At 41.5% G+C, this 18023-nt stretch overlaps 1 protein-coding gene, 1 long non-coding RNA gene and 1 pseudogene across 2 annotated transcripts; all 3 read right to left on the bottom strand.

Annotated features, from left to right (window-relative positions):
- Window positions 1-1150: 1150 nt before the first annotated feature.
- On the bottom strand, window positions 1151-2463 carry LOC146059039 (adenosine kinase-like; annotated as a pseudogene).
- Window positions 2464-8573: 6110 nt separating this feature from the next.
- LOC146026576 (uncharacterized) lies at window positions 8574-11971 on the bottom strand. The gene is made up of 3 exons (XR_014454489.1): window positions 11850-11971; window positions 11247-11279; window positions 8574-8698 (listed from the first exon to the last, which is right to left on the bottom strand). It is a non-coding gene; the product is annotated as an uncharacterized LOC146026576 (long non-coding RNA).
- Window positions 11968-16391, bottom strand: LOC146058989 (uncharacterized). Its single transcript, XM_083171164.1, has 5 exons — window positions 16111-16391; window positions 15813-15892; window positions 15684-15728; window positions 13686-13845; window positions 11968-11972 (listed from the first exon to the last, which is right to left on the bottom strand). The coding sequence occupies exons 1-5, from the start codon at window positions 16301-16303 to the stop codon at window positions 11968-11970; spliced, it is 483 nt and encodes a 160-aa protein (XP_083027290.1). The 5' UTR covers window positions 16304-16391.
- Window positions 16392-18023: the final 1632 nt, after the last annotated feature.

Here is an 18023-nt window from a genome sequence, read left to right as displayed (position 1 = left end):
TATAGGTTGGAGAATACTGGCGTAGAGTATTTATTTATTTATTTTATTCGTCAGTATCAAATTACACCTTGTAAGAATGTGTCAGAGAGACTGTGCCAGCTGCCACATTCTAATAAAAAGGGGAGGGAGAGAGAGACAAAAGCTTTCTTTAAAATGGTTACTAAAATGTGCGTTACCCAACCACTGCAAGAGAGACCCAGCAGCCAGATTCCCAACAATGTTTCAGCAGCAGCACGTTGGCCATGTCTGGATTCAAAACATATATATTTCATGCCCCTTCTTTTTCCTTCACCTCTTCACAGGCACATAAAAGGAACTAGTACTTTCTGCTCCTGTCACCTCCAAAAATGTTTTATGTACCCTCCCCGCTCATATGTATACCTCTGCTCCTGTGATACTTATTTGGGGAGGGCAACTTTACTTTCAATAATAAAGGTGTGATATTGGTATTAAGGCAATATGCCAACATTGCCTTTTTTCCTGTGATACTGCTGCTGTTCCATTCTCAATTAGGAAATGCTGGTTACAGTCTGGGGAGGTGTACGTATAAGGCATATACTCCTACTGTATTAATTTCTCTCTCAGTACCCCACTTTATAAAGAAAGTTTCCAATACAATTGTGCCCTCAAATCAGCACCTGATCGTGTTTTCTATGATGTACTCCTGTACCTCCATGAGCACATGCGTGTGGAATTAAGGCTCACACTGTGGGTGACCCTTAATTCCATCAATTACTGGTAACCAAACTCCTGTAAAACCCTTTTTTTTTAATATACGGGAATGAACAGGAAATTCATATGCACACTCATCCCTACAGCACGAAGCACAGTACTCCTATCATCACCTTTTCTGTACATGTCCATCGTTTTCAGTCTCTGCTACTGTGTTAGTCCTTACTGGTGATCTTAACATACAGTGGAGCAGAAGCCTGTAGTAACAATATTTGTAATCTCAATGAGCATACATATTTGCCTATCATTGCCCTCATTCGCCCCTGTTTAAACAATGCATGTTTTTTTTTTTTCTACTTTGCTTTATTTAAGAAAGTGTAAAAACTGTAAATCAGGTACAGAATTATTCATGCACGATTGGCTTGGTATATGAAACATGTTATGCCAAATTGTATTTTGCCAGGGCTTCTCCCTTTCATTATTTGAACTCTGGTAAAGTGCAGCCAGACCGCCTGATAACCACATTGGCAGAATAATGGCCAGCACGGATACACTCCTCCAAGGGTTGCTCAGAAACCAACTGAGAAAGGAAACCACCAACAAAAGCATCTGCAGCTCCATTTGTGTCTACTATTTTAGTCTGGTCAATTTCTATAACTGGGAAGGACACAACCTCTTCCGCTGTTGCCATGATTGTTTCTACATGTCCCTGCTTAAACACAACCACCCTTGGCCTTTTTGAGTTGACCTTTGGCAAAGCCTGAGCCTTCTTGGCAATCTCCTTGATATCTTCAGTCTCAAATCCTTGCTCCCTGGTAAAGGTAGCAGCTTCCGTTTCATTCCCGAATAGAATGTCAATGTATGGCATGACTTTTATGAGTGGGTCCTTGTAGAACTGGCTAATGAATGGAGCAGAGAGGTTCATGGAGAAGACCTTGTTGTGTTCCGAGGACTGAGTGGCCACTTTAAGGATGGATTCTGGGGAGACCGTAAGAAAGAAACCCGCTATGTAGTACACTTTAGCTTTTTCGACCAGCTGCCAGTTCTTTCAGGTCGATGTGCTTTGTTTTTTCATTGCAATTAGCAGCAGCCAGGTTTGCTACCAGAGACCTGTTGTCTCCAGTAATACAAGCCGCACATGTGCCTGTGGGCTGTTCGCTCTGCTCGTAGTAGTGGGCATCAACATGGGCCTCTTCCGCTTTCTTCAAGATCTCTCCAAATTTATCTGTGCCAATACATCAAAAAATGTGGCCACTTTTATAAGGTTTCTGGATCATCCACTGAGCCACTTTAACAGAATTTAGAGTTGAGCCACCGGCATGATTATCAACCTTGAACTTCTTCACCAGCTCCTCAAACAACTCCTTGGGTGAAATGTAATAGGGTGAGATATTCAGAAAGTGAGAGATTTGGTAAGAAATCTCCTGGTTTTTTTAAAGCGGCAATCATTTACTCTGCACAGCCAGTTTGATTTTGAAGTGTAAATGATTACACTTCAAAATCAAACTGGCTGTGCAGAGTAAATGATTGCCGGTTTAAAAAAAACTGGAGATTTCTTACCAAATCTCTCACTTTCTGAATCTCTCATCCTATTACATTTCACCCCAAGTGTTTGTCTTCCGCCAGAATCTGATCATTTGCCTTCAAGCCATACTTATCAAGAAAGTCCTTGTCTACCACAGCACAGATATCCAGGAGGGGGTTTCCCATCCCAAACAGGAGATTTTCACTCAGGGTCTTCTCCTCCAGCTTCTGCCTCTTGGGCTGGGGTTCTTCTGCTGCTACCTTTATGTTTCCTGGAGCTGGGGTCTCGGTTTGCTCTGTGCTGCGTCTGCGTCTACATCACAAAACGTACCAGGAAAGACTAAAAGATACTAATATGTATACTTTAGAGCAGAGAAGGGAAAGGGGGGACATGATAGAAACTTTCAAATATATCAAGGGTTTTAACAAGGTACAGGTGGGAGACATTCTTCACAGGAAGAGGAGCAACAGAACATGAGGGCATGCACTGAAACTAGAGGGAGGAAGATTCAGGGGAAATGTGAGGAAGAATTACTTCACAGAAAGAGTAGAAGATAAGTGGAATAGCCTTCCATCAGAGGTGGTAGACACAAATACAGTAGTACAATTTAAACATGCTTGGGATAAGCATATTGATATCCTTACAAAAAAATAAGGATCAAATATGGTTTGAGGTAACAGGTTTAAAAAAAGGGGCAAACTAGATGGGCCAAGTGGTTCTTATCTGCCGTCAAATTCTATGTTTCTATACACATATCACTGGGACTATCTCACTCTTCCCTGCTGTCTATCCTTCTCTCTCCCCACCTGCTGCTGCCACTGCCTGTCTGTCCTTGCCGCTATCTCTCTCCACTCCCCATCCCTGCACTGGCTCCGCCCACTTACAGGGAGTAGAGTATTTTTAACAATTATTTTGTTTCCCAGCTTTACCAATGTCTTCATTGGCTGGCCTGGACATGCTCATGATGCTCGTGTACTGGCCAATTCGGACTTGTACAAGATAGCAGTGGAGAGGAAAAATGGCAGGCTGTTCCCTAAGGAGGTAAATATATGTGTATGGTATTTTGCCATGCTTGTGTGAGCAAAGATTTGGGCCTAGTCAGATAAAAAAAATAGATTTGCAATATAAGGATGTTTTTTGTGTATGAATTTTCCCGTAAAATATACACCTGTTCCAAGTCTGAGTAATAATGCCTAATTTTTCACCTTAAGTTCCACTGCTCTATATTGATCCTGTTTTTTCTTTGCAGAAGTCAAAGATTGTTGACTGGGTGGAGGTACCAATCCACATCATTGGAGATGCTGCTTATCCTTTAAGAAGTTGGCTAATGAAAGGTTACACCCAGCATCTCAGTCTGACACCGGAACCGATATGGTACACCCATACCCACAGCTCTGACAGGATGGTTGTGGAGAACGCATTTGGCCGGATCAAGGGACGTTGGCACTGTTTGCTCAAGTGCAATGACATTGACATTAACCTTGTTCCTCACGTTGCCGCTGCATGCTGTATCTTGCACAACATTTGTGAGCTACAGAAAGAATACTATTTATCGGAGTGGGATGTGCAGGATGAGCAAGTTGGCTCTGATATTGTTCCCATTATTCCCCACCCTGAGGGCCAAAGTGGTGTTACTCCAGAAGAATGAATATGTGCCACTATTACAAATAATCTTTATGCCATGTTGCAGTAAATAATAAAACTGGTACTTTCTCCAACAATTTTTATTGCAATGTATTTTTTTCATGCATTGAAAATGTTTGTTAGCTTGCCTAGCATATGTCTTCATAGGAAAGGCATGGATTTGGATAAATCTTGCACGTTTAGAACACAGGTCATAAAATGTAAACAGGTATATATAAAATGTCTGTCAAACAATTCTCCAAAAAAGTAGGTACAAAAGTAAACATTTTTTGATGTATAAGGTGAAATTTCCAAATGTGTGTTCGGTGGAAGCTGCTAGTGTTCACTTTTATGTGTTTTGTTGCTACGGACAACATCCCCAGCTCCAGAAAACACACATTTGCTATTTTTCAAATGTAATGTACATACATTTTAATTTTTTATATATTACTGCCACCTAACCATCAGTCGTGGCAAAAATTATAAAAATCAATAATGAAAACAGGACTTATATTAAGTCCCAACAGACCTTTTAGATGCCTTTTTTATAAGAACATGAAAAACTCTTCTAAATATTATGTACTCCATTAACTTAACTATTTCTGTAAATACTAAAATCCGTACTACTGTTTGGAGAAGGGGAATGTTGCCCATTCCACACAATTTCTTCAAATGAGGAAGAAGATTGTGGCTGAGAATTGGGTACAAATGAGGGTTGAAAGTGCACTTCATGCACATACTGGGAAGCATGGGCAAATGATGGTGGAGACTGTACTTGGTGACTATGGCCATTATTCAGATCTGATCGCAGTACAAATTTGTTCTCAAAATGGGAAAAACCATGTGCACTGCATGTGGGGCAGATGTAACGTGTGCAGAGAGAGTTAGTTTGTTTCTGTGCAGGGTAAATACTGGCTGCATTATTTTTACACTGCAATTTCGATATCAGTTTCAACACACCCCACCCAAATTTAACGCTAAAGTAGATACAGTACTACTATATCTAGGTGTCATGTGGGCTAAAGTAGGCACTACTATGTGAGCATTTGGAGCCTTTAAGGGCCAGCAGGCAGGGGTAAACTGGGGGTACTTACTGTTATTGCACAGTGTCAGCATGCCTCCCTGGGTCTCTGATTGGGACCCTACCCCCTGGCTCTGCTGTGGTGCTGTCACATCGGATGTGCTGTCGGTCTTGACTGATTTCACAATGATGGCATCATCAAATAGAAATTGTGATGGCGAGGACTCTCTGGACTGCACTGCGGTATCCGTGCTGGCGGTGATGCAGCCTTACTAGATGACGACAATGTAACAGGGTTGCATAGTGCTGTATGCCCAAAAACCACATTGCAAGATTATACAAGGGCCACTCCGTGCATCCAGCTCCATTGCGATTCTAGTCATGGACCTTAAGGTACTGTTTCAGGGATTCCAGCTTGTTTAGTACCTGCTGTTGTGTCTTCCTCACACCTCTGCAATACACTCTACACCAGGGGTGGCCAACACGCGGCTCGCGAGCCGCATGCGGCTCTCCCCCTTGTAAGGTGCGGCTCCTGCTGCCCGCCCCCCCCCCCCCCCCCCCTGCTGCCGGTTCCCCGAACTCCACATTTCTTCTGAGGGGAGGAGAGTGCGCATCGCGCATCTCTCCTACCCCTTACTGTGCATCCTTGTGACTGGGCCATCCGCCAATTAGAGCTTTCGGGCCGGCAGCCAATCAGGAGCCGGCCCGCGAGCTTTGATTAGTGGACAGCCCAGTCACAGGGAAGTGAGGGGGGAAAGAGACGTGCTGTGCTGTGCTCTCCTCCCCTCGGTAAATGACAGGTCTGCAGGGGGACGCCAGACTGTCCTCTCCCCACCCGACAGCAGCAGCATCAATGGTGAGTGATGCTGCTGGGAATTTTGTTGCACTGTGGGGGCATAGCAGTTGTGGCACTGTGGGGGCATAGCAGTTGTGGCACTGTGGGGGCATAGCAGTTGGTGGCACTGTGGGGGCATAGCATTTTGTTGCACTGTGGGGGCATAGCAGTTTGTGGCACTGTGGGGGCGGCAGTTTGTCGCACTGTGGGGGCATAGCAGTTTTTCGCACTGTGGGGGCATACCAGCTTTTTGGCACTGTGGGGGCATACCAGCTTTCTGGCACTGTGGGGGAATACCCGGCACCGTTGGGGGCATATGTGTATCTGCCACTATTGGGGGCCTATTTGTATCACATCCACCCAGGGGGTCAAAATACACCACGCCCCTTTTTGGCGCGCACATGATGCCGGCTCTTTAGCTTGACTACTGATATTTTTCGGCACTTTACCTTTGACCGGTTGGCCACCCCTGCTCTACACTATGGCTTTCTTCACAGTGCCAGTGATTTCATTTTTGATCTCCTCTTCTCCCTGCACATGTAACAGCTCCCTGACCTCCTCTTCCTTCCAATGATGTGCCATGCCACTTGACATCCCACAGGACTCTGCACTATGTTGCTCCAAAGGGAGCACCATGCGGCCACGGCCTCTGCAAGCACCTGAGGCATGCTGCTGATGATGACTTCATCAGAAGCTGCCTCGGCAGCAAAAAAAAGCCAAAATACATAATTGAAACTGAAAACCCAGGAAATACCGTTCAGACATAACCCAGGTATTATTCCTGGTAGTAAAATACCGGTAAGAACCCTGGTCAATTGCAGGTGCTCAGTATCCGGGAGTGAAATCCCAGGTATACCCTTTCAGACATACACTACTCCTGGGTTTAGGTGCGTTCATGTGAAATAAACTGAGATTTTCGCATATGTCTGTAAGGGGTATTAGTTGGATTTTTAGCTATTTACATACTGTAGCAGCCAGCTCTACAGTTAGAATGGAACAAGGAACCTAATTTAGCAAAATGCTCAGTTGCTGCCTGACTGTGGTCACATTTCTTGCAGTTCACACCCTCCTATACTGGCGCACATGCGCAAATTGCCAACAATTTAGATTTTCGTTACTCTGTGGGGCTACTTGAATTGGCCCCAAGCTGTGGTTCACTTGGGATAAAAATAAATCACATTTTAATTGCAGAGGAATGTAGACAAGTTTGACCCTATTTGGCAGTCTTTGTACTATTTTGACATAATAGTTATAAATAAGAGGTGATCGAAGTATTTACAGTAATTTCTCCTGCATTATATGCACAAGCATTTTTCTCCATGTGCATCCCTGTGAGCAGGCCATGCTTATTTGTAAGCTTGGTATTAGTCGTCCTCATCATCATCACAGATATACTACAGTCCTGAACTTGGCTGCGAGTCCACAGACGCCGCCCGCAGTGCCGGCCACCCCCTACTTGCACGCCGTGAATCCCCGCACGGCTACGAATTGATGATTTGCATAATCATACATTTGCAGCTGGGGAGAAATCATTCGATGGTCAGGGACTATCGAATTATTTCTTCTGCACTTACAGGAGTGTCTCTGATCTGTGGGTGCCCTGTGCCAGGACAGCAGACATCTGCTGCTGTCGGCTGCCCCCCACAACTACGTCACTGGCCGAAATGCCCATAAACCGCTGGGTGTTCCCATGAAATGCTGGGCGTTCCTGCACTGTGGTGTGTTAGCGCACGGCGAATAATCTGTTCATGGTGGCCGCTTGCACACAGCTGCTGTACATGTCCATAAATAACTATGCGCAAAAAAAATTGGACCTCTGTGTGAACGCGCGGGGGTCTGATTAAACCAGAATAGGGTCCTTGATGTAGTAAATATAATCTATCTGAAAATAAGCCTATTTACTGTTCTTGGAAGGCGTAGCCTTCCTTTTTATTTAGTTCTTGCAGTAGTGTTTTGTTTTTACTTATTTACTCGCATTAATGTATTTCTTGTAACTGTGAAAACTTATGCAGCAAAAGATACATGTGTATTTTTAAAGTGATATAAACAACTGTGTGTTATTCGGAGTGTGGGAGCAGTGCCAGAGCCCTGTTGGCATCACTATTGCTGCCTCAAGATATCTGCACCTGGCTAGCATTCTTTTTCTACGTCTTTCTGAAACTTTAGTGTGTTGAAGTATATGAAGTCCCCCTTGCCCACACCTGGAAATGTTGAAATGACTCAAGACACTGTTCCTGGTAAATCACTTATGCCATGTACACATGGTACGATTTGGTTTTGTATAAGCAAAATCGAATCGAAATGGACATCAAATGGTTTCCAGACGCATTCAATGCGATTCAATCGCGATGTGCAGCCCCGCCACATGAAAATAGAATAGAAAAATAGACTGTGCAGGCAAGACTATATAGTACAGATCTGTAGTATATAGTCCAAATCTAATGCGTTCCATTTGATCCCAATCGAATCGCAAGCAAAATTGCACTGTGAACACCTAAGGCAGTTTACAAATACTAATTTGCGGCAGCTCTTGGGAATGCCACAAATTTTTGAGACTACATTAAGGCATTGCAACCTTTAATGGACGCCATAATCCCACATGTATTTATTTCACAAATGATTTCGCCCTCATTCTGAAATGATTTCCTTTAAGAAAACATAAGCAGTAATAGTCACACACACCTTTTCAAAAGACACATAATGTTTGTTTAATTTAGTACACTTAATGTTGCTCAAGTTCTAGAACCACTGTAACTATTATTTTTTTTTATGTAAAATGGGTTCTTTAGTTTATCATAATGAATAAATACACAAAAATTTAATAACTTATTAAATGTACAAAATAAATAATTCAAATATGGCAATAAATATATAAAAATAGCAAATAGTAGTGAACATAGAAGATGAAGGCCAATTATTGCTCCGAGTACATTCTCATCAGAAAGTCCCTCAAATCATTAAGAACGGCATCAGGTTTTTTAATCACCATGTTGAATGTACATTGCTTGCTGAAACATAACTCCTATAAGCAAAGAACAAGAACATAACAGTTAATCCTCAGTGTACAGTAATGGTGTCATTTATCATTTGTACTGAAAAGCAGATACTTTGTAGTTACTTATAGTTTCTATAACTATATTATAGAACATATAATATTCTATATTAGAACATTAACCATGTTTTCTGCTAGTAACAAATATTTTTCTGTAAACTTGTGGTACAGTAACTTTGGTTATTTCAGTTATTAATGTTATGTTTACATATTGTTGGGGAATATTTTATCGCAATCCATATTTATAAATCAATGGTGCCCAAACACCGACCTTAAGGCACCCTAACAGTACAGGTTTTAACCCTTTGAGTGCCAATGTTGGTGTGAGAGATCCTCAAAATATCTGCTAAAAATGCCAGTGTCCTTCACAGCGACTGTTCAATTTTTTGGGCGCAATATTGAACTAAACTTCAATTAATTTACTTGGCTGTATTTGTATTTATTTATACTACCAGAACAGTCGCTGTGAGTGATGCTGGCATTTTTATCGGATATTTTAAGGATCTCTTAAAGCAGCGTTTGCACTCAAAGGGTAAGGATATCCTTGCATATCCTTGCATGTGCATATACAGTATGGTGTTATCAAACTGACACCGCTTTTAACATGAATATCTAAAACCCTGACTGTAGGGTGCCTTTCTTGCAAATTGAATGTGTCTACTGCCAGAATATGGGCTCTGTGTTGATAACTGCTTCCTGATTTAGGTAACCCAAAGCCAGTGCGAATGCATCATCAGCATTGATAAAGAGGAACACAGTCTGTTACAATTTGCAATTATAGTTTTCATAGGCTATTGTAGGCAAATACCGTCGCTAGATAGCATTAGCTATCAAGCTCCAGAATGCTTGCTAAATCTGACTGCTTTGCAGCCCCCATAGACATCTGCAGTATTGGGGCTGCATTTGCAGTTTAAAATGGAGGTCCTTCCATGGTACATCGGAGGATTCTTAATATTTGGGTGTACCAACTGAAAATGTCTGGTTTCAGGGGATATCCTGCAGGTGGACAAAACACAGAAGGTGGTGGAGCACTACACAAAAAGTATATGTTTGACCAATTGGGTATAACAAATATTTTATTAATACTATTAAAAGTATTAAAAGCAATTGCGTAAATTGGAATACAGTAAAATTATACAGCCTGAAATGGGATACACAAATTTTTGAACACAAATAAATGCAGTATGGGGAATCTCACTTGTTCCTAGGATTACTCTCCCGAGTTGGATAGTCACAAACTCCCACATAGGGTTTGATGGAAACTGGGGTGGCGGGTGTCCCTATACCTGCTGGAGATTTTTTAACCTGATCCAGATTTTGTAGGGATCCTAAGGTTCAAAGGTGACAATGTGAAATGGGCCAATATGGCCCATTTCACATTGAATATGGTTAAAAGGTATGTTTAATGCCTCCCCATTGTTAACGGCACCCCCCTATTGACGCCAACCCGAAGCATGGCGAGCGCAGCGGTACGCGTCCTCCGACCTTTTCATACCCCTACTATCCACGTCTGCATGGAGTTGATTTTTTATAGTGTGGCGAGCGCGAGGCGAGGGGACGCGGATACCTGTGAAGCCCGCGAAGGTACGCAGATACCTGTGAAGCTCGCGAAGGGACGCGGATACTTGTGAAGGTATCCGCGTCCCCTCGCGGGGCTCGCTGCGTTCGCCACGCTTCGGGCTCGGTGGTTTGCTGCGCTCGCCACACTATGTAAAATCAACTCCACGCCGACGTGGATAGTAGGGGTATGAAAAGGTCGGAGGACGCGTACCGACGCCCCTTGCGGGCTCGCTGCGCTCGCCACGCTTCGGGTTGGCATCAATAGTGGGGTGGCGTTAACAATGGTGGGGGGGCATTTGAAACATGAGGGGGGGGTTGGTATTAAAATGGGGGGTTTTGGGGCTTTTTACATTGAAATCAATGTAAAATCGGGTCTCAGGGACCATTTTACATTGATTCCAATGTAAAAATCGGGTCGATCGCATTGCATGCGATTTGGTTGGCATGCAATGCGATCGACCCGATTTTTCCGACCCGATGGATACAATCAAAATCGGTGGTGCCGTGCTAGGAAACAAGTACCTAAAATATTTGTAATACCCAATCGGTCAAACATATACTTTTTGTGTAGCGCTCCACCACCTTCTGTGTTTTTTTCCATTATCTATTTTCTGGGGGTTGACCTCCCCATGGTGTGAGCTGCTTGCTAAACGACTCACCTAGAAGCGCCTGTTTATATTGCTCCACCCAGGTGGTCCAATATATAACTTTTGTGATATTCTGCAAGTATAAGTAATTTTACTCGGATGATCACAGAAGCTGTGCATAAAACCAGCCAGTGAAATAGCCTGCTGTATCTTCCCATACTGAGTCTGCTAGAAGAACATTGTGTAATATCATGAATAAGTCAGTAGTTTTCTAAAAAAATATATAGCATGCCACTAAAACTTTTTGTCAGCTATATTTGCTTTGCTGTAACATTCAAAATGTTCTTTTTGTTTTTAAACATAATTATTACCTTTGTTGTGCCTGTGTTACTTGAGTTCATTTTCTAGAGAAAAGATAAAGAAAAAAATCAGTCATAGGAATCCTGGACAGTGGAAACTATAATGTAGAATCCAAGAAAATCTGTCTGTATTTTTGCCTATTTTAACATTTGTATTTTGTTTGTAATGTATTTCTATAGCTATATTGCTATAGATTGGCAGGCACATCTGTGCTATAAGACATGACCACAGAGATGTAAATAAGTGTGGCGATACCAGTTGTGCACTCTGCATTGACAGCCCCCACCCCCTAGTGGCATGGCCACCATACAAGGAGGGGTTTATAATGGAAAGGGCCTGACCACGCGGACACAATTTGGAGCGTGTCCAGCATTCCCGGAGATGCTGGCTGCGTCTGGAGAGGGGGCTGTCTGCATTGCCGGCTCATTATCTGTGACAGGAGCCAAATGCTACAGGAGAATATAACACAACAGCAGCATCCGGCTCCTGTCAATGCAGCACTTCTTTTGACAGTGAAACCCGGGTGCAGGCCACACTTGGATAGTGACGCACTGCATGACCATGGTATTCTTATCTTTTTGTATAATTTTAATTTACAGACAGCATTTTCTTACCGTGAACTGCTCTATATTGAGAATAACGTTGTTGATAGTATTAACTACATTTTCTTCCTGATTTTTTCCTAATTGAACCAGCATTTGTCCATAACAGGCAAGGGCATTTACGGAGCAGTTACTCTGAAAAAAAGTATGACAAATAATACTTTAAATATTTAGACGTCAAGTTAGAATAATGTACATATGGTAAGGTAAAAATGTAATTGCAAAATATTGATATTGTTTAAGTAAGGCTCCTATTTGCTGTAGAATGACAACGTTAATAACCTTTTCTTCAATTTGCTATTTGTGTGGTTACATAAAATATATTACCTATATACTACTGCAGGGCCCCTACTGGCTACAGTTGTGACATACGTTTAATCCTTTATGACCCATTGCATTGCAGTGATGACACTGGTAAAGTAGACAAAGCCCTAATTAATCCAAAAGCTATATGTTTGGTAATTTTTTATTTTAGTACATAAACCATTGTACTGTAGCTTGTACAACAATGTATTGCCATTAGTACTGAGTAATGAGTAGTAAGATATCCATTTCAGTTTCTGAATGGCTGCAAATTGCATACCGTAATAATGACTAATGAATAATAATAATTAGTCATTAATCGTGAACTCCAGCTGTTTTTATAAGCCAAAATGGCATCGGGCTAATAGGATATTACCCATAATCTGTATTACTGCACTGCAAAGTATTCAGTATACAGTAGTGACTATTTACAATATTTTATTTATCAATCTGGTGTAAGAATAAGAACAGTGAGTGCATACAACTGGTTCATCTCTAGTAGCATGAGCTATTTCACTGGATTTCTATGCAGTTATGAAAGCGTGTATTTAGTGTGTTACATATTGCATTGATGATTAAAAAACATTTTACCTATGTCATACTTTGTAACCGCATATATAGTACATTTTTAATTGACAACCATAATGATTAAATAATGCTCCTCATTTTAGGGGGTATCCAGTTAGCCTGATGCTTTTTTGCAAACACAGAGGTAATCACAAGGTAGCAGACTAGCTGTTGAACCATTTGCGTGAAGCGGGTTTACTAGTAGTACAATTTATGACCGATGGCCATTATTGGGCTATCCAATTAGAGCTCTTTTTTTTTAAAGTAAAAAAGGTTAATTTTCGGGCAATAACACACATAATCTAGGATAACTTCCTGGTCCCATGTGTTATCACAGACCTGAGGGCTGCTCATCAGGGATCATGCTTTAGGTGCCTCAGCATAATCCACAGTACGTGCCAGGTTCTCAGAGCTAATTGGATAGCCCCGAGCGAAGCCATTAGCTACAGGGATTTTTCACAGCTACTGTAATTGCATATTGCCCTTAATATGAAATTCTACCAACTAATTTCTGAAAGCGAAGCTGGCCCAATATATCTAGGTACATGCTTATGAATAAAGAAAAAGAACCAGTAGGCGCCTTCTGTACACTTAAAACAATTTATTTACTAAATATCACAAGAAACCATAAAAACATATGTATAAATAAACAATAAAACAATGATGCATGCATGCACAATAACCACAATTATTTTAAAAAGCCATTAAGATGCAAGTGCATAATGTTTGTAACTATAGTTACCAGTTCCTTTTTAGGACAAGTGGGGCGTTGAGGTTGGCAAAGGTTTCCAATAGATCACACTCAGCGGTGGTGTAATTAGTGAAAGAAAAATCCTTTCCAGCAAGCCTTAGGTAAAGTCCTTTCCTTAAATGCTGATGTTTTTATATATAAAGGTCAGTCTTTTATTATACAATGCAACCTCCTGTGACCATCTGACATGTAAGTTGCTCAGTGTGTTATTTATTAGGTCACAGTACCTTTTGTGAGGTTTTCCACACTTGCTTTGTCCGGCCAGTGGATCTGACTGCAGCCAGACTGCACAATACTCCAAAGGGTGAGCAGCAGGTGACAGCCGCTCTTGGGTGCGCTGTTGTCAGGCGCACAAACCACCGTGTGTGGTAACTGCTGGATGAAGCTCTGTTTGCAGGTTAAATGTGTCAGCTGCAGGAACCGGGTTGTCGCGGGTTGGTTCAAGCCGATATGGCAGATGTTTCCTCTCGGTCTAATGCCGTCAGTGTTCCCCGTCGGTCCTCAGCTGTCGACACTTCTGAATAGCTCCTCACAAGACGCGTTTCGCCACGCTCAGGCGGCTTTTTCAATTTGATTCCTGAAATTGAAAAAGCCGCCTGAGCGCGGTGAAACGCGTCTTGTGAGGAGCTATTCAGAAGTGTCGACAGCTGAGGACCGACGGGGAACACTGACGGCATTAGACCGAGAGGAAACATCTGCCATATCGGCTTGAACCAACCCGCGACAACCCGGTTCCTGCAGCTGACACATTTAACCTGCAAACAGAGCTTCATCCAGCAGTTACCACACACGGTGGTTTGTGCGCCTGACAACAGCGCACCCAAGAGCGGCTGTCACCTGCTGCTCACCCTTTGGAGTATTGTGCAGTCTGGCTGCAGTCAGATCCACTGGCCGGACAAAGCAAGTGTGGAAAACCTCACAAAAGGTACTGTGACCTAATAAATAACACACTGAGCAACTTACATGTCAGATGGTCACAGGAGGTTGCATTGTATAATAAAAGACTGACCTTTATATATAAAAACATCAGCATTTAAGGAAAGGACTTTACCTAAGGCTTGCTGGAAAGGATTTTTCTTTCACTAATTACACCACCGCTGAGTGTGATCTATTGGAAACATTTGCCAACCTCAACGCCCCACTTGTCCTAAAAAGGAACTGGTAACTATAGTTACAAACATTATGCACTTGCATCTTAATGGCTTTTTAGAATAATTGTGGTTATTGTGCATGCATGCATCATTGTTTTATTGCTTATTTATACATATGTTTTTATGGTTTCTTGTGATATTTAGTAAATAAATTGTTTTAAGTGTACAGAAGGCGCCTACTGGTTCTTTTTCTTTGTGCACCTTGTATTGAGGGCGGCATCCCTCTACCAGAGGGCAGCTATCTGTACACATCACAGCACACCTGTCCCTAGCGCTCAAAAACCCTGCTGCTATATACATGCTTATGAATAACAACGTGTCAGAATTTCACCCAACACAACTAGACAGCTCATTTTAGGAAACCACAAATGTCACATAGCACTAAGCATACCTTCGATAAATGAGAATACTGTGTAAGTCAATGGTGACTTTTGTTTACAAATTAAAGTATCTAATTATCCATTTATTCAATAAAAAAATAAAACACCACATGAAGGGTGGCATATACATGGCTGACATCCCGATTCGCTTTCCAATACAAATGTTTGAGAAAGCCGTATTGCAGTGCAAAGATCAGGAATGTGAGGATGAATACTGTTCAGCAAATCTTATGTATTGAAATAAAATATGAAATGTACAATATACTCCAGCAATTCCCAGCTATAAAAGTTCTAAGTACAGATGTATATATCACCGGCTACTGCAGTATATTCAAATAGACCTGTGCTTTTAATTAATTTTAAAGCAGAGATGTACTAAGCCTTTGAGAGTGATAAAGCAGAGAGAGATAAAATACCAGCCAATCAGCTACTAACTGTCATGTTACCGGCTGTGTTTGAAAAATGACAGGACTTGATTGGTTGTTAGTTTATCACTTTTAACTTTATAACTTTCCAAGGCTTAGTGCATATGCACCTGCTATGTGTAACATTGTATATATGCCAAGTTATTGTATATATGCCAAGTTATCGGAGTTATACGTGCTTAAAGTTAGATATCATTTTTTTTTAATTGAAAACAATAAATACATAAACTGCGTGCTATATATAAACATTTTGCAACCAAAATATTTACCGGAACATCCGTTGGTATTCGGAAGCCTTTCTTTGCCTGCAGAAACTGAAATGGATATTGTATTACTCGTTAGTGAACCAATGACAATAAATTAAACTGTACATAAATTTTCAGTATCTTTATACTTACTTTAATATGGTCTCTCAGAACTTCCACATCATCTTTTGCTGCCCGCAGAATAACCCATTTATCTAACTTTGCTGGACTTCCTTGGGAGAAAACAAGGCATGTCAACGCCAGCAAACAGAACACTTGAAACTTGTACATTGCAATTAGCTCCCAAATCAACATTCAGCTAATATACAAATATTGCTAATGAGACACGCACAGTTCCCAGAGAAGAATTTATATTCTTATTTGTGGAAATAAGCGGTGAGGGTGGGAAGAGAAAGTTTAGATATTACAATTAGTTGAATTACTGCAGTACCTGTGAGGCAATACATATTTCTGTCTTTCCCTCCTTGATGACTGTTTGGAATTTCTTTAAGTATGAGCAGCACGGAATGGATGAAGGTAAAATCCCTCTTGGTTATGGCTAACCCACACTTATTGTCTTCAACTTTTCTCCTTGAGTGACATGATTCTTTATGAATAAACCAGTTTTTCCCCCCATGTTCCATGTGTCACCTCCAGGCAATGAGCTGTAGCATAAGGTAGTGATATTGCAAGCCATATTTATGATGCATACTATTATGTATGCAACATACTTTCACTGAGAGAACGCTCTTCCTATTTTGTTATGTGCATACTACACACCTTTAAAGCAAATTTTTATGAACAGCTTCTTACAGGAAATGTTAGTTTCCTGTTGAAGAATAACTTTTCCACCGTATACCAATACTGAGGAGTACATTCACTCACACTGGGCCTGATGACATCAGTTATTTGTTCAGTTATAATTCCTATATTTGTTCTACTGCTGTAGAAAAACTTTCTCCCAGGATGATTATTGCAAATATTAATATTTACTTACTGTATATAGAGCGGGCACATTCACTGCATTTGCAATAGAGAACAAAACAGTGATAAAACAAGATACTAGATTTCTTTGCCAATGCAATTTTCTCTATTCTATTTTTTATTTATAAAGCACTGTATGGAGTACACATAATTCCCTGCATTACAACAGGGAATTGCTGTATGCACAGGAAAGTACAGATATGGGTTCATAGACCGAGAAAAGATCCTGTACTCAGTGTATGGGTGAGTAGACAAAGCTGCTGAAGGGAAGAAAGTGCAGATCTGGATGGGGGGTGTCTCAGAGGTGATGATACCTCGCCCCCCCCCTCTCGTTCCCAAAAATGCATCCTTGGAAGCGGTTCAGATCAGTATTACAGCAGGAGGTGTAAATGCCCCCTGCTGCATGCCCGTAATAGTGCTATTGCTTCTATGTAAGCATATCTGAATGAGGGTCCATGCCTTTATCTCAAATGTTGGTATTTAGGGCCCCTCAGGCTTATGTGCCCTGGGCCCCCCCAAAGCTTTAATCCAGCTCTGTGAAAGTATCAAGGGAGAATCATACCTCCCAACTTTTTCTGCAATAGGATCGGGACACACGTGCGGCGAAGTTGGGAGGTATGGAGAATTACACTGGGGACATGGGAGCAGATGTACTAAGCCCTGTAGAATGATAAAGTGGGGAAAGATACTGTAAACTACCGATCACTCAATTCCCAGTTGTTGTTTTTCAAACACATATTGTAACATGGCAGTTAGGAGCTGATTGGTGGGTACTTTATCTTTCTCCAAGGTTTAGTATATTTCCCTCAAGGGGATCAGAGGAATAACAAGAGGGATAAGAACCCTGCCTGTAAGAAAAGGGTAAATTAGTTGGAGGGAGAAATGATGTAATGGTTAGCATTACTGCCTCACAGCACTGAGGTCGTGGTTTTGATTCCAACCATAACCCTGTGTGGAGTTTGTGTATTCTTCCCTGCTTGTGTGGGTTTCCTCCAAGTACTCCGGTTTCCTCCCACAATCCAAAAATATACTGGTAGGTTAATTGGCTCCCAACAAAAATATTAACCCTAGAGTGACTGTGTGTGCATGTGGTAGGGAATATATATTGTGGGTTATATAATATATATAAACTGTTGATAAATAAAGTATATCTTAATATAATATTAATTATAAATATTTTTATTTAAGCATGTATGGTGGAAACTAAAGAAGTTCAAAAAGTTTAACCTTTCATTGAACTGCAGTATAATGATAATGGTGGTCATGTCTGAAGAAAGCTTGCCTGGATCACAGCAATGTGGGGGCTGTGGCCTTATCACAGAGATTTGGCCATGTCCCCTTAAAACTCATGAAATATCTACTGTCTAGATGCTGATCCCC

The sequence above is a fragment of the Crinia signifera genome, chromosome 1, assembly GCF_055691185.1.
Source record: "Crinia signifera chromosome 1, ASM5569118v1, whole genome shotgun sequence".
NCBI lineage: Eukaryota > Metazoa > Chordata > Amphibia > Anura > Myobatrachidae > Crinia > Crinia signifera.
Note: the sequence above shows the minus strand (reverse complement) of the source record. Positions and strands in the feature narration are given on the sequence as shown.

Coding starts and splice junctions, on each gene's coding strand:
- LOC146058989 (XM_083171164.1), bottom strand. CDS start 16,303: ATGGAACATGGGGGGAAAAACTGGTTTATTCATAAAGAATCATGTCAC. Junction 15,893..16,110: donor AAATATGTATTGCCTCACAG/GTACTGCAGTAA, acceptor TTTTCTCCCAAG/GAAGTCCAGCAAAGTTAGAT. Junction 15,729..15,812: donor TTCTGAGAGACCATATTAAA/GTAAGTATAAAG, acceptor TATCCATTTCAG/TTTCTGCAGGCAAAGAAAGG.